Below are 16,687 nucleotides of genomic sequence, written 5' to 3' on the forward strand. Positions count from 1 at the left end.
ATTGGCCTATAGCCACTATACTTCACTGAAGCTGCTAAAACGTGAATAAACTTTCCTTTAATTATAGAGCAGTTTCCATTTCAGAGCTGCTTACTCACCTCTTTCTAGCACTGTAAGCTGCTCTCCCACTAACATACCTCATACTGATAGGACTGTATTCACTTGTCCCCGATGCCAGAGACTTGGAGTCACTTTTTCTCTTTAGGGGCTCCATAAGGCCCACTATGAGGGTGATTGCTGTGCGCTTCCTCTGCAGCTCATGCATGTTCCCCACAAACCCAAAATGAGATCTGAAGAAAAAGAGACATCTCCTGCAAACATCTGTGAGAGCTCTCTTCTCCTGTTGAGTGTACTTTGCGGCTCCTGGAAGGAATTCTAACTGAAGCTGTAGAAGTCTGGGTCGTTGATCTAAGGCTGTCTCTCATATACTGAACCACCATATGATGAATATGATGCCATACTATATGTATATACAAACACACACACATATATATATAAAATGGCTGGCTGCTTTAGTGAAAAAAATTCACAAACCTTCAAGCATTACAATTAAAAGGAATACCTTCCTCTTCCATCAGGGACGTGACAAAGTATTCAGAAGCAGAAATAGGAAATGCCTGTATATTAACAGCTGGTTAGAGGAATGAAATCAACTAATTCTCTTTTGAAACAAAAGGAAAGTTTAAACTTGTTCTGTCCTGTTTTGGCTTCTGTGACAGCCTTATCATCACACACTGTTTTTGCTCAACCACAAACCCAAGACACCTAAGAAATTTAACAATAGGCAATAGAGAAAATGGCTGTGTGAGAGTGCTGGGGTTACTGTAGCAAGATAAAAGTTGCAAAAGCATAAAGGTATTATGAGAATATGGTATTGTTGTGCGGGGGGGGGGGGGCGTTAACATAAAGAACAGGATCAGTTACAGGAGGCAAAGAACCTAAAATAGGAAACAATGCTTTGTATCTTATGTTAGTTGCTTTGTACTTATGTTACAACATTTAAAAACTAGAAAATAGAAAGACTGATCACCTGGTGACGTTGAAAGTAACATATCCAGGAGAAGGACTACATCCAGTGATTTTAAACTGGAAATTAGTATTTTTCCATATACTTAAAATGAGAATGACATTTCCAATGTCTTAAAATGAGAAATATGACCATATTCTAAATACAACACTGGTAGCTGAATAACTCTCATCCTTAGCAATTTATGCATATTGGAACAGTATTGTGTTCAAAGTATGGCTTAAAGACTCTAACTTTGCAGTTTATTCTATGGAAACACAGTGAAGTATGTTCAGATGCATACAAAATTCAGAATGGAAGGTGAATAATTGATTTCACCCTTGAAAAGGGATAATGAACTTCCATTGACTTTTATGATACATAAAAGGCCAGATCAAGCACTCCATAATTACTACCAATATTAACAGCAACCTAGGTATTGTACTTCAGGCAGAAATCTCTGTGATTAATCTCACACAGGCACAACAACTGCTGCCTTCAAAACCATCAAGTACTCAGTTCCTAAACAGGTCAAGGTATTTCCAGTCCACTAAAATTTAATTTCCCCACTACTACAGAAAAAATAAAGAAAGCCTTTGCGTTGGTTATATATAATAAATTATTCTTCTCAGCTCTTTGAGGCTAATGGGAGTTTGCTACATATAATAGCTGCTAGCCAAATCATAAAACTCTTAAGAAAATGGCAACAAAGGGCTTAGTTAATACTTTCACAAATCCTTTTCTTCTACAATAGTTTTATTTCAGAAGAGGCTGGAGGCATTTTAGAACTGAGGAGAACAGTGTTGCAACATAAGTGGATGAACTTGATATTGGAAATTTGGCAGTACAAAATACCTAGTCATGCAGTTGGGAAGTAAGAACTTTTGCTCTAAAACTGTGAGCTCATAATTTACATGATAAATATTAGTTAAGGAAAAGTGAAGCGTTAGAAGTAGTATTAACTGCAGAAGACACTGCTGGGAATTTACCTGGAATGCTATACAGAACTGTGCCCAACTAATGTCAAGAAAACATTACAATCCAGAAGAGTGAAAAAATAGTTGTCTGAAGGAATGGCGACACACCAAAAACGGTTGCAGAGGTTTAGCCTAGGAGAGCAATGCATGTCTGTATTTTTCCATTTGTTAGCACATCGGGAAGGTGATCACATCAGAAGAGTTACGTAACTTTGCTGCCTTAAATAGTGAACTGGACTTGATGACTTGGGTCATGCCTTTCAAACTTTTGTTTGTATGTCTAAATCAGACATATTCATTATGAAAAATAATCAAGTATTTTCTGCTATTGCATTAAAATTGTGATAATTTAAGATACCTGAACTATGAAAAGATTTGAAGAGTAGCATCAAAAGCAAGCGTCCCTCCTCCAGACTGCTGTATAATAAAAAAATTTACAACTGCATACAAAACCAAGTAATTTATTTAGAAATTCTGGAACTATTCACATGTATATTCATAGAACAATCACAGTCAGAAAACTTGGCAACTTTTGGTATGAATTTCTGTGTAAACATATAAAGAAAAAAATTATTTGATTACAAATAATTGTACTGTACACTTTTGTGAAATTTCCCTTGCAGAACAAATGTAGCTGGTGTGCAATGTTATTATCTTGTTCTATGTTTCACTATTTCACTCCTATATAATGAGTCAAAGCCAAGTGTTTGTCATGCTTTGATAAGCAACATGCCAGCAGGCAGAAAGGACTGCAAGAGCCCCACTGAGAGAATCTGTCAGCTTTTCTTTGACCTAAAAAGTTCAGGTTTGGTAGATGATAGGAATTTTATTCTGTATACAATTAATCTACGGTAGATAAACCAAACTGAATTTAGTTAGATTGAACTTAGAAGTCCTGTTCTTTAGATTCAGCTAAGTTTGTACTTAAACTATCTCTTCATTTTCCTCTTTTCTTCTTTCCCTCTTCATTTTCCTTCTTCATTTTTTCCATAATTGTTTATCTATTCTGTGTTTCTTTTCCTATAAAAAGTATGGAATTTTTCTAAGTTATAAATAAGTTACAGAAATTTAGGCTGCAAAAGAAACATCAAATTTAAAAAAGGATAGTATGATGGGCTTCAAGCTTGTTGTCTAAAGCAAAAACTTCTACAGTTTCTCCCTTTGTATTCTTTTGGTCTGAAATTACTGTCATCATAAGTAGTCCTGATTTTAGGAGGGTTAATGTAAGAAAGGCCCTAGTTTTGCAATCATATTGCTATAAGCAATTATCTGGTGAAAAATTAAATTATTGGGGCCTTACAATAATCAATCCTCTCTGTAGTAGTGCATTGTAAATAGAACTCCAAATTTGTAGAATCATGAATATTCTCTAGAGTGAAGAATGGAGACATAAAAATATAAAGTATCATCCAAATGATAATGTTTTGCTGTGTTGAAAATACACAATATACAAATGTAACTAAAAACTAAAAACCCAATTAAAACTTTTACAGTTTATCGACAATTGCAAAATACAAGTTTACATAGGACTAACATACTTTCATTTACCCCAAACCATAATGGTCATTCAGATAATCTAGTACTGCTGAGGTACTTGATAAAACATTGAAAACTTTTTTTTCTTGTTTTGAAGTTATGCGCTCCATCATGTACATTAAGTGGTGGTGAAAACACGTAAAAGGAGTTCCGTGCTCAAGAGCAATGTCAACCCAGTCCTGGATGCACTGAAAAGGTGTCTCTTCATATCCTGCAAACATAGCTGGATTTGCCAAGAGTCCTCTAGCCACCATTACACCTTCAAATCAGAAATTAAAGCAGTAAGTTACATTCTAGTTTGAATTTTATGCTAAATCGTCCTGTAGTTTTTGTATAACATCCCTTAGGACACCCACCCAAAGCTTACAGATAGTAATGGGAGAACAATGGAGATGAGTGTTAACAGCTGTATCAGAGAAATCCACTGAACAAGGCAAACCTCAGAGTATCTACAACACCTATCAACATGTTCCAGAAATTTTGAAACCTCAGAGTATCTACAACACCTATCAACATGTTCCAGAAATTTTGAAACGAAACAGAGGTCACAGAAGCATTTCTTCCCTTCTTTTGAAACTGCAACTAATTAGTACTTTGTTCTTATTCATTACACACATTTATTGCCTTTGTGACATAAAAGTACGATGGAAAGACACAAGAGGACCAATAGTATTTTGTTCAACTCAGTCTATTCACTGTCCTTCTTCCACTAAGAGCTCAATGGCTCAATTAAGTACATTTTAGGACTGTTGATCTGCAGTAAATCTTTCTGAACAAGAGTGCAGTGTATTTGCAACTCTAATCTAATACTCTCAGATAAACCCATACAAATTCTATTGTAATTTTTCTGTGATTAAGGGATTCTGTTTTTCTGCACTATCAAGATACAATCTATCACACTCAGTCTTAAAAAATAGGAGGATCAAAAATGAAAAATTTCTTTTGCCATTGTCCATGACAGAAGAAACCGAATGCTTAATATTTTTACTAGTGAAGAAGGTCAGGTGGACTATGAGAACATTTTTTTGTGTTATGCATTTCCTTCCTGCTCTGTATTTGAGGGGAAAGCCACTGTAAGCAGCATGGCAGTTCAGTTCAATTTCTGTTGTAGTTATTAAACAGCAACAGTGTTGGTGGAAACCTGCCACATGTACTGTTCTCTTTCCTGTTTTTCTCTAGCTGGAAGACGCAAAGTCTGTAGATACAGATCACCTTTTCAGAATATATACCAAATTTCAATACTGTCTTGAAACCACAGACAGTCAGGAATCTATTGTGACTAAATAATTGCAAAAATCCCCAAATGTTATGACTGAAAGTGCAATGCCTCACTGTGTCCTTGAAGTTAAGCATCTGGCTTAATAATATATCCCTTTTCCATGGTGTTCTTATTGTAAGAAATCTGCTCCCATGTGCAGGAAGTAGAGATTTCCAAGTGGAAGTTTACAGTTCTTGAAAAGATGATCAGCTCCATAAATAGACAGAATGTCTGAAGGTCCCCTGAACTCCACTAGTCAGTGATGAGACAGCATAATTAATCACAGAGCTTTTGTAATTTGCCTCAGAAATAATTATTTGTGGCTTTGAATAGCAGTGCTTCAGTGTTCTGATGATTACCAGTGATTCTGCTTATGAGTTTTTAAGGCATCTAAAATATCCTCTTTCATTTGTCTCTTCAAGGAGAGAAAGCACTCAAATCATGTCCTGCTTACATTCAAAATAAATACCTTGAAATCTGGTAAGTTTACTTAGAAATATGTTTAATCTTACCATCTGCTTCTGTCAAGTGATGAACATTTTCAGCATCTTTTAAAGATTTAATGTCTCCATTAGCCACAATAGGTATAGACATGCTTTGTTTAATTATTTTAATTGCATCATAATGTACAGGTTGATGCCTTTCTTCTATACTTCTCCCATGTACTGTAATCCATGAAACTCCAGCTGCTTCAGCTTTTTGACACAGGTCAACTGTTCTTTTTAAGTCCTCATGGATCCTAATATTGCAAGGAATGAAAGCAGTAGGAAATAAATTTCCTGGCCTATATAAAAAGCACTCCTCCACAAGGAGGAATTATCACAGATTTCCATAAATAACAGTATAATGACAATATTACTGCTGGAAAACAGTGTTTGATTTTTGTTTTTTTTTTTTTTAAGATCTATGAGTTTAGTGTATGGAAACTGGTATTTAATTTAACATTTCCCAATTATATCACATCTCGGTAATATACATGGTAAATTTTATAGAGATTGAGCAAGGGTACCCAAAAAATCTAAAATCAGTGCCATGATTTTGCATATTTTGTGGGGAAAAAAACCAGTCCAATTTATAATAGTCCCCCTTTCCAGAAGAACTGGAAACTGAGTTGCAACTTAAATGACAAATAGCAAAAGGCACATAGGATATATGGTTAAATAATGGATCAAGAATGGCCATAGAATCATAGAATGGTTCAGGGTGGAAGCAACCTTAAAGAGCATTCAGTTCCAATTCCCTTGCTATGGGGAGGCAGTGGATCTTCCACTAGACCAGGCTGCTCAGAGCTCATCCAACCTGGCCTTACAAACTTCCAGGGATGGGCATCCCTGCCCATCTTCTCTGGGCAACCTGTTCCAGGGCTTTACCACCTCCACAGTAAAAAATTTATTCCAAATATATAATCTAAACCTGCCCTCTTTCAGTTTGAAGCCATTCCCCCTTGTCCTGTCACATCATGCCCTTGTACAAAGTCTGTCTCCATCCTTCTGGTGGACTCCCTTTAGGTACTGGGAGGCTGCTGTAAGGTCTCCCTGGAGCCTTCTCTTCTCTGGGCTGCACACAAAGCAATGCAAAGCAAGTCTGCAGAAGTTTAGAAGCTGATGTAGGGAAGCAGAATGTATTCCTTATGGCAGCTGTGGGACCAGTTCCCAGTTTTGTTACCCATCCCTTTATACCCTACCTGGGTATAAAGGGCTCTGCTCTCTAGCAGCTCAAAAAGCAAATCCGTGTGATGATACTGACTATACACTGCTTTTCTTTTATAGAAGCCCTGATCTTTTAACTTGTACTTTCATGTTGTTTGGATTGCAAAAGAACTCTAACTTACAGTATGTTATTTGGGTAGGTAGTCAAAGGCTGTACTGGTTCTAAGTTTTGTATTACTTGCCCCAGACGTCTGAGTCAAAAAATCTCAGCAGTCTGCACATGGAAATTACTATAATGTGTAGTGTTAATTGCATTAACAGAATTATAAAGATTATTACTAGTACACGAAATTCTTTAAGGAAAAAATTTAAGGAAAAAAAAAGGATTCTTCCATCTACCACAAATAGCACTTAAGTTAGACCTACCTTATTTTAATAGATACTGAAAATTTAGGGTTGTCGATCTGATTCCGTACATGTCTCACCATATCTTTAACAAGCTCAGGTTTATTTATTAAGCAAGCACCATAACCTTCTGAAATCGCCCATCTTTAAAAGAAAAAGAACGTTCATATTCTATATCTGAAGAAATGCAGATCAATATCAGTCACGTACATCAGTTTCTTTCGTTATGACCTCAGAATGTGTGGTTAAGTGAACAGAGATAGTGCTGGCTGTAGATCAATTATTTCTTTGCAGTTTGGTACAGCTCGTAGATCCTGGTTCAGTCTCCACTGTACTACTAGAACTTTGGACAAGTTACTAATCTCTTTAAGTTCAATTTTCTGTCCACAGAATGGACTCATAAGGAAAATAAATTCAAATTTAATCTACAGTGCATGCATAAAAGAAATAATTTGATGTCTCTCCTTCCCCTTGTCATGGATTTCTTTTAAACAGATGACAACTTCGTATTGAAAAGGAAGATTTTTTGAAGTGCAAGTGAGGATATTATTTTAGTGCTATTCTGGTCTCACTATTGTGACTGGCAAAAATAACCTTTGCTTCCACCTAACAGCAGCATTTTTTAAAATAATTTTTTTTATAAAGGCACATAAATTACACCAACTGTTGTTATTTTGAAACTAATTTGCACAGGAAAAAAATGATTCAAATGTAAGCATGTATTTTTGGCCTAAAAGGAACAGACAGTTTGACATACTTAACTGTAGTTAGCTTAAAAAAACCCCAATACTCTCATGCAGAAGCCTCAGATCTCTCCAGAAAGGCTTTCTCAAATACTATAGTTTTAGGTAAAGAAAACCTAATTAGAATACAGAAATTAAATTTATTTGCACCATAATTTTATCTTTTATTTTCCTACATTTTTCAGGTCTTCATTTAGAAAAAGACTGCCTATTACACATGTAATAGATGGTTCTCAACTGAACCAGTTAGGAAGAATCTTACTACTCTGTTTCACTGTCAAGACAAAATCTTTATCAATTTAAGTGAGAAGTACATCACTGATTCCCTATATTTATAAATTTAATAAAAGATGGAAGAAATTATTTTCACTACTTTATCTGTATAATTTTATTTTAAAGACTATCCTTCACTTGCAGAAGTTTGAGACATCACAGACTTGCCTCATTATTCTGGGAATTTCTATATCATGATTCAAAACATTCTGCAAATTATTTGCAGCAAGCTTTTTTTGGTAGTGCACATTTAACAGCTGTTGAAAAAGGATGGACATTTCTGAGCCAACACTCAGTATCTCAGAAATGAAAAAAGGCAAGTTGGCAAATACATATAGTTTTCCCAGTCTCACCATAGTGACAGGCATCTGGGAGCACTCAGAACAGTGTCTTACCACATAGACATTTCTGACAGGTTAAAAAGCTCCTACTCTCCTGAAATCTATTTTTAGGTTAAGATAAAAAATATGATGAAAAGGAAGACAAGCATCTTTAGTCTCTTATTTATTTCCCCATATTTACCCAGCTTTTTCAAATCTTTACCTCTGAGGACAGCCACAGTTTAGGTCTATTCCATCTGCAAAAGGACAGATGATACGGGCAGCATCACACAAAACCTGTGCTTCTTTAGCAGCGAACTGAACAATCAGTGGGTGATCACCTATGCCAATGAAAAGATATTTAGAGATTTAAAAATTCCCAGAAAATAAAAAGAACGAGTTCTAAATTTTGAATGCTATTTTTGTATATTGTACAACTGTCTGACCATGGTCCTGGCAACCAGGTATAGGTGACCCTGCATGAGCAGGGTGGCTGGATAACATGGCCTACAGAGGTCCTTCCAAGTTCATCTGTTTTGTGATTCTGTAAGCCCTCAATGACAAATAAACAAAGGTAGCTGGCCAGGGGTTACTTACTAAGTGAGTATGTCTATTAACAGAGGTGGGAATTCAGGCAAATATAGATGTACTACAGTTGCTGGCTTAACACACACTTTCTGACTGACACTGGTCAGTTGCTAAACTTTCACAAAGACCATCTATGAAACTAGGTATTCTCTAATTTTCAGCAGCCTTCATGCTTCCCCTCCTAACTTGCCCCTTCCTGTGTGCATGCTGCCTCTTTGCTGTGCTGACACGGCTGTCTGTCTTGCCAGGTGGGAAACTTGATTACAGAAGCAATCCTTCAGGAAGGAACTAAAACACCCACAAGCTTTGCCCTTCCTCATCCCAGCCCATAATTTCCCTTTTCTGTGCCAACATAGCTGTTTTTTGTCCACAATGTGACACACAGAATTGGAATGAGCACACGTGTGCAGAAGCAGCTCTAGCAGCTTTGTCTCTAGTGAGAAACCAAAGTGCCAGTGCTCCTCAGCTTGGGTCTGCTGAACTACTTGTGATTTACTAAGCCCCTGCAGAGAGCCAGATGGTCATTTGGAACATGAGTTCCTCTTTTACAGCTACTGCATGACATTAAAGGCATCTCAAATATCTCAAGCAGTCTCAGCACTCACTTTCCATGTAAACAATTGCTGTAGTTAAGAAGAAGCAGCGTGGTATCTGAGCACTGATGGAAAGAGATGATCCAACAAACGCACAAAACAAGTGCACTTCTTGCATTGAAGAGACTACAAGTGCTTTCTGAACATTCTTCTGTTTTAGAAGAAAATAAGTAGTTATTGAAATGGTGGAGATAAGTAAGAAAGGTCACCACTGTCCTCTCAATCAAGCTGAGACACTTATAGAAGTTACCTAAAAATCCAGCAAGCAAAAAAAATTTGCACACATATGTTCAAAAGTGTCCTTTTAATACAGTGCTCCAGCTGAGGAGGTTTACATTGCTATTAGAATAAGCCCATGTGCCTAGTTTCTCTTTGTTGAGCATTAAGTAAAAAAAATACTGAGTCTAGCCATACAAAATTTTTTAGCAGCAGCCACAAAGAACACCTACCTCTGAGAAATACACAACAAAGAAACATTAATGCAGAAGAAAATGTAAAACATAAATTGCAAACCTACTCCACTAATTAGAAGACAAAATCCCCAAACAGCCAGCAAGTTAAATGTAAAACCACACAAAAAGCATAAATGCTAATAATGTAAATACTATAATCTGGTCAAAGCATGAGGCAGAATGTTTTCCAGGCCTGTAAAATTAAGGACAGCATAAAAAAACTAAGTAGGGAAAAGATACTGTTTACAAAAGTAAAACATTTAAATTCCTCTTTCCCTGTCCCAGCACCCCCTAGAATACACTCCATATCTGAAGTCCATAGAACTTCAATGCCACCACACTTTGTGTAGATCAGAAGTGTAAGTAAATTCAAGGGGGGCAAACTAGTAACTGTGAACCTTTGAACCATGAATATTTGAGTCACTTATGTTCTTACTCATTTATTTTTATATGCAATGAGTTACTCATGGTTTTTTTGAAGTTGCATTCCACTCTTAAGAGAGTCTACCTGTGCTTTCCAATGCGAATTTTCTCTGTAATTGCTCTGTTCTATTTGAATAATGCACTATAACATAGTCGATGCTAAAGCAGTGAAGTACACTTTCCCTATTACATATACAGTTATGAAACCCCAAATTCTATGGCCTGAGTAGACTAAATCATCCCAATTTATGGACCCTACATGCTGATCTTACTTGCATGTCAGCTGCTCTTTTCATTCCTGCAGCTGCAGCCTATGCTGGTACATTCCTTGTCACACTGCAGCCACTGTTCTGCTGCAGCCACTTCATGCCAACAGATCTGTATCGTTCTCCTCACCTCTTCCCACATACTTCAGATCTCTTTACAGCCATGACACTGTATAAGTCCTCATACTTCTTCTTTTTATAGGTGTTCTGGTTATGTTTCTGTACCATGTCTGAAGCCATGCTTCTCCCCCTCAACTCCCGCCATGCTTAAACCTCTGGTCTCTTTTGTGCTTTCTTGCGCTCATTTCCCGAGTCATCCACCAACAGCCCCTTCCACTTTCCAGTCTGGCTAATACGAACCCTTCCTTCTTTTGTCAGTCCTTGACTCCATTGTATCAATGCCTGGTCTATTACTTTTCACCTTTAGTAACACTCTTATTTTTGCTACAGACTAGAAAACTTTTCCTGGATGAGTGAAATGTTTGTCTCTGAAACACACATGAAACAATTGCTAGAAAAAGAATCTTACTGCCATCTTGTATCTTGTACCTGGTCTAGCTGTGATGGAATTACTTGTCAAATTTATTTGAAGTTCATTTATAGTAGCCTGTGTGGTGCTGCATTTTGGATTTTGTGATAAAACCTGTGTTGATAATTCACAAAACAGTTATTTTGGCTGTTGTTGCTAAATACATTCACAGTGTCAAAATTTCCTGTTTTTTTCACTTTGCTTCCCCCTATACCCCCAACAAACAGACTGGGGTGGGCAAGAAGTTTGTAGTGGACAAAGCTATGACAGCTGACCCAAATAGGAACAAGGATGTATATACTTTCAAGCTCAGCAAGGAAACTGGAGTGATAGGGAAAATAAAAAAGTGGGTAGGGACATGGAATTTTTGTTCCAGAGCACTACTGCTTGGAGAGTAGCTGGGCATTGGTCTGCTAGTAGGAAGTGATTGCTTTTGCATAACTTGTTTGTTTCTTTTTCTTTCCTTTACATATTAAGCTGCCTTTATTTTGACAAATGAATTTTTTCTGCATTTGCTTTTTCTATTCTCCCCTGTGCCGCTGAGAGAATGAAGGAATGAGTAAGCAGCTATATGTGGTCAACTCCCACAGATATAAATCACTTTGGAGGCCTTGATTTCAGGTGGAGACAAGGTTTTCCCCATTTAATTTGATCCACTATCCACTGAACTGTGCTTACTCTCACTTAGAATACTTCTGTGTTTTTATAATCAGACAGTATACCAAAATTGTTAACAGATGTCAAATTGTGCGACCCACTTCATTCACCTGGTCAATCTGGCTTATGACCACATAAAACATTCTGACGAGGCAATGGTTTCTTCAAAATAATACCTTTGTTTGTTGTGAATTCGCTGTCTCTGGCTTTTGCAGATCTCACAAAATCAGCTGCCACTATCATTGGTGTGTAACACAAATCACAACTGTACTTCCTAACCAAGGTTCTGAAAGCCAACCTGCAGACACATGAAGATTAAGAGGTAAATAGTTTAGGCATTTTTCTGATTAGCTACCCTAAAATGTTGTTCTAACATGCAGTATTGTGGGGATGTTCGAGTATTATATGTGTAGGTCTGTGATGAAAATATGTAAAATAAAACCTGTCCCACATCTACCTCTGTCTTAAACAAAAGAGAAGAAAGTAATCACCCATTTTTAGTCACGATAAATTTGAGAAACGAGTTTCTAAACAGAAAATGACAGAGCTGACGTGACAGTTACTTACTTTGAATAGCGGACCATAGGAGCACATATTTTTACAACTTGCCCAGAATGAAACAAATCCATGGGATCTGTTAGTTGGCATTCTTCGGTTTCTATGATGTCATCAATCATGTATCATTAACATTCCTTTCAGCATCTAGAAAAACAAACAGCATCTCAAACGTTCGTCATTCAGCTACTTCTCACAGGCCATGCTGCAGAGCAACACAATTTACACAGCACTTGCGCTCTGGTGAAACGTCCGGCCAGAAGCTGCTCCCCTGCAGGGTGCCGGGGACAGCCCTCCAGGCACGGCTCCCCCCGGCCCGGCCCGTGCCGGCACGGCAGGGCCCATCCCGGCCTGGCCCGTCCCGTCCCGGCTCTCCCCGGCCCGCGCTCGCTCCCGGCGGCCCCGCTCACCACGTGCCGCCGCCGCCCGCTCCGTCGCGCGCCTTTGCCATCATCGCCGCGCGCCGCGTCCGGGAGTGACGCGCGGGCTCCGGCACCGCCAGCATGGAGGAGGCGGGGGCCGCCCCCGCCCCGGCGCTCGCCGAGCTGCGGGCGGACGGTGAGGCGCGGCCGCGGGCTCGGGGGGCAGCGCCGGGCACAGCCCCCGCCGGCACGACCGCACCGGGCGCCCGTCCGCGGCGGCCCGGAGGGTCCCCTGCGAGGGCGGCGCTGGGCCGGGCGGGTGGGGGAGCCCCCCGCGCCGGCGAGTCTCGGGAAGTTCGGGCGGAGGAGCGAGTGCCCCGGGGCGGGGAGGTGCGCGGAGTGTGCGCTGGGGCTCGCCTGCTCCCAAAGAAAAACATTGCACTGGAAGGAGAGGCGAAGATGCTCGGTTGAATTAAGAGTAGCTGTCTGGGAACTCTGGTCTTGATTGATCCGGAGTCACAATTGCAGTATCATTTCATAATTGTTTTATAAACTCACACCGTTGTCGAAATCAATCCGGTATGATTTAATGAAGTTTTGTCTCTTGGTACTTGTCAGTGACCTGCAGCTGACTGGTGTGTTTGGTTATGGGTACAGCCTCAACGGCTTCACCCTGGTCACACTGTAAAGTTTGAGAAAATAAGGTATTGATACTTTTTAGTGTATTCTGCTCAAGAGAAGGGTGTGGGGAATAAATAAACATGTGACTTTATCACCATTTACAAAAAAAAAAAATCCCCAAAACAAACACAAACCTCAGTTACCAGTTCCAGACTTGTTTCTCATGATCGTGGCCTCTTCTGACATTTGTACTATGTGATGTAGAGAAAATTTACTGTTATGTTGAAGAAATTGAAGGGCAGAGAGCTGTACACTGTAGGGCTATAAATATTGTTTAATTCTTCTGAACCATGAAAATAAAACCCTACATCCTAAATCCTTTTTCAGAATGTTATGCTGAGTTCTTCAGAGAAGACTTTGATGTGAAAGCTTACACTTCCCAGTCCATCCATCAGGCTGTGATAGCTGAGCAACTGGCTAAACTTGCTCAAGGTATTAGTCAGCTGGACAAAGAGCTGCATTTACAAGTAAGTTTAAAGCATACCTGTTGTTCTGGGATGATTGATGTAAACTAGTCAAAAATTTAGTAATCTTACGAGCTTGTAACTTGTGAAATTGCCCAGCATCCTCTGCAAGCAGTTACTAGAAGTACAACTTGCAGCTAAACTAGTAGTGAGTTTGACAGCTCAGTTAAGCTCACACTCAATACTCCTACCAGGCAGCCATGTACTGTTTCAGTTTTTGTAGTCTTATCACTGTATGCTATGTTACTCTTCCTTGTAAGAAGGAAGACTCTTTCCAAATGATTGTGTCAACTATCATAAACACTTGAGGCCATGTTCCAGCATGGCGTTGTGAGAAGATAGGGAGAACTTGCGCTCTTACATTGTGCGCTGAAGAGTTGCATAAGCCCTAAGACTTATCTTTAGCTAGGCAGATACAACCTATGTTAACACACCTCTACACCTTCAGAAAGGCTTTTGAGTTAAGATAGAAGAAGACTTTCTATGCAGAAATCATAAATCCGCAGTAGACATTGCAATGAGAACACTTGCTAAGTTTGTGTGTAGTTTCAAAACTTGCTTCCTCCCTCCCCCTGCCCCAGTTAGTAAGTTCTTTGGGAACTAGTTTATAAATGTCATAAATAGAAAAAAAATGAATATACATTATTATGGTGTGATTAGTAAGTTCACATTTACAATTATTATTAAATATCAAGATGTGTTGAAATGTGATTGCTCTGCTGGCTTTAATTAAGATGTCAATTCTGCTGCACATCTTGATTAATTACTGACCCTCTTCTGAGCTTGCTGCTTTTGTGAGTTAAAACAACTTGTGTTCTTAAAACCCTTTCTCCTGCTTTTTCCTGTATCTGGCTAATGTAGGGATGCTGATACTTAAATTCCTACTGTGGGAATGATGGTGATATATTTAATACTTCTTTTAGGCTCATGACCCCGTTTTTCTCTTTTGATTTCTATTTTTTTTTTTAAGGTTGTTGCAAGACATGAAGATCTGTTGGCCCAAGCAACTGGAATTGAATCCCTGGAAGGTAAATATTGTTATATTGTGCTGGCTATACTTAGAGTGGAGGAAGCAGTTTTAGGATCTGTGCAGGGAACATGTTCACTGCCAACTTTAGCCCCTAATGTTAAAGCTCCAGATCTGATTTCTGAGGAGTAACATGTGGCAGCTTTTTTTTTTTCTTGCGTCAGTAGATGGAGCTCCAAGGAGAAGATTTAACTGATACTTCTCAGGAGTAGCTTCTTCATCAGAAAATGTATTTTGATAATGTTCTGAGCAACTTTAGCAATTGAAGATTTTCCTTCTTTTACCTTTTAAAATATTTTTCTAAATAAGCCTAATTTTGTTGCAGCATTGGTAGGTATCTGTTGCCATAAGCACCAATTTTCTGTTGCACTTGCACATGTTGAATAGTTTGCACATCTTAACCAAAGAGGCTGTAACACATAATCTAAACCATGTTGAGATATTTTTTATTAGGGAAGGGCTACTAAGTTAAATACATACCTTTGTTTTATTCCACTCTTTGAGACTTAGATTTTAACATAAACTGCTGATTTTCAAAGGCTTGCTTAGGAACCATTGATTCTGTATAGAAGATGGTTGCAGTACATTGTTCTTGTGCCAGGAGCTCATTAAACCTACCATTCTGCTCTTTGTCACTTTGCTGAGAATGTCATATGGTTTAGTATTGTGGTGGATTTTTCTGTGCAGATAGATATTTACCTCTGTAACATGCTAGAATCTCTATAGCATGCCCCCTTTTCCCCTTTGTAACTTGGTAAGTAATTTATCTTTGTCCCTTTTTCTGCTTTCAGGTTTTGGCATAACCAGAGTTTCTGGTTACTGATAGTTATATCCTTAGTCTTTGGAGCTGCTTGGGTACACTGTTTTGTGTCAGTAATTGCATATAGCTGTAAAATTAAAGAAATGGCTATTTAATCTAGTAATGGTAGCTCCTGAATAACTTTTTAAACAGTTGGAGAATCAAGTGTAAAAGACTGAAATATGTGTCATTCTCCAAATAAGAAGTAGATAGGAACGTGTAGTCAATCTTGTGACTGATAAATACTTCCCGGTAACAATCTTCAGCAATTTGTGCGCTGTGGAATTCTGTTTTCTGAAATGACGGTTGTTTCTGAAAGCATTTCTTCCTAAAATTGCTCTGAGGAAAGAATGATGTTGTTCAAAACAACTACTCAGTTAGGAAACATTTCTATAAGGCAGATGTGGTAAATAATGCATGTTTTACAACTAATATGACAAAGTAAAAATAAAATTCAATTCACCTCAAATTTGTTGAAAGTTTTCCATTTACTTAGGGTTGTTCTCTTAAAAGAAACACTGAGTCAAGATTCATAAGAAAAAGAAAAGTTAAATGCCAACAGATTTTTAAATTGTGAAGTTAGATATGCATAGCTCTTGGTATATTTATCAAGTATGTTAGCAAGTGAAGATTATGGAGCTAATTCACAGCATGCATAGTCATTTGAATGTGTGAAAGTGAATCTCATTAAACATTTCAAATTGGTACACCCAGCTTGTAGAGTCTTTTCTTTTTTTAGGCCTGTGCCCTTTTTTTGATGGTACACAGCTCTGGTCTACATATTCTTTTCTGTCTATAGGTAGTTCAGTAGGTGTCTTAAGCTACCTGTTATTTTAAGATTAGGCTAAATTGTATCATCATGTATCTTCCACAGCAGGTGGAGAGGGGAGAGTGCCTTTCCACCCATCCTTATTCTGTTCTCTGGGAAGAGGGCTGTTGATTGCTGAATAGCACTATTACAGCCATAGATGCAGCAGTGTTGTGCCTCCCCCATTATTGCAGTGTAGGGTAGACAATGCAGCCTATTTTGCCAGTATCTTGAAATAGTATCAGCCTATTTCACTGTATCTTGTATCTTCGTCCTCATGATCTGTTGCATGCCATACCATATATAAATAACTGAA

The 16,687-nt window shown here is 38.4% G+C and overlaps 2 protein-coding genes across 5 annotated transcripts in view; one reads left to right on the forward strand and one right to left on the reverse strand.

The window, feature by feature from the left end:
• Window positions 1-2,428: 2,428 nt before the first annotated feature.
• On the reverse strand, window positions 2,429-12,656 carry DUS4L (dihydrouridine synthase 4 like). Of its 4 annotated transcripts, none has more exons than XM_053978251.1 (7): window positions 12,641-12,656; window positions 12,243-12,377; window positions 11,852-11,973; window positions 8,391-8,508; window positions 6,853-6,975; window positions 5,290-5,516; window positions 2,429-3,778 (listed from the first exon to the last, which is right to left on the reverse strand). In XM_053978251.1, the coding sequence occupies exons 2-7, from the start codon at window positions 12,350-12,352 to the stop codon at window positions 3,528-3,530; spliced, it is 951 nt and encodes a 316-aa protein (XP_053834226.1). In that variant the 5' UTR covers window positions 12,353-12,377; window positions 12,641-12,656; the 3' UTR covers window positions 2,429-3,527. The 4 variants fall into 4 exon arrangements, with proteins under 4 accessions (XP_053834226.1, XP_053834225.1, XP_053834224.1 ...); XM_053978250.1 differs by lacking the exon at window positions 12,641-12,656 and adding an exon at window positions 12,464-12,629; XM_053978249.1 differs by lacking the exon at window positions 12,641-12,656 and adding an exon at window positions 12,457-12,629.
• A 44-nt stretch (window positions 12,657-12,700) lies between these two features.
• The window catches only part of COG5 (component of oligomeric golgi complex 5), a 173,601-nt gene continuing 169,614 nt past the window's right edge, over window positions 12,701-16,687 (forward strand). Inside the window, exons 1-3 of the mRNA XM_053978240.1 lie at window positions 12,701-12,788; window positions 13,601-13,740; window positions 14,708-14,765. Coding sequence (XP_053834215.1) covers window positions 12,734-12,788; window positions 13,601-13,740; window positions 14,708-14,765 — 253 coding nt within the window. The 5' untranslated portion in view covers window positions 12,701-12,733. The remainder of the gene's footprint in view (window positions 12,789-13,600; window positions 13,741-14,707; window positions 14,766-16,687) is intronic.

Source organism: Vidua macroura, chromosome 5 (assembly GCF_024509145.1).
Source record: "Vidua macroura isolate BioBank_ID:100142 chromosome 5, ASM2450914v1, whole genome shotgun sequence".
Taxonomy (NCBI): Eukaryota; Metazoa; Chordata; class Aves; order Passeriformes; family Viduidae; genus Vidua; species Vidua macroura.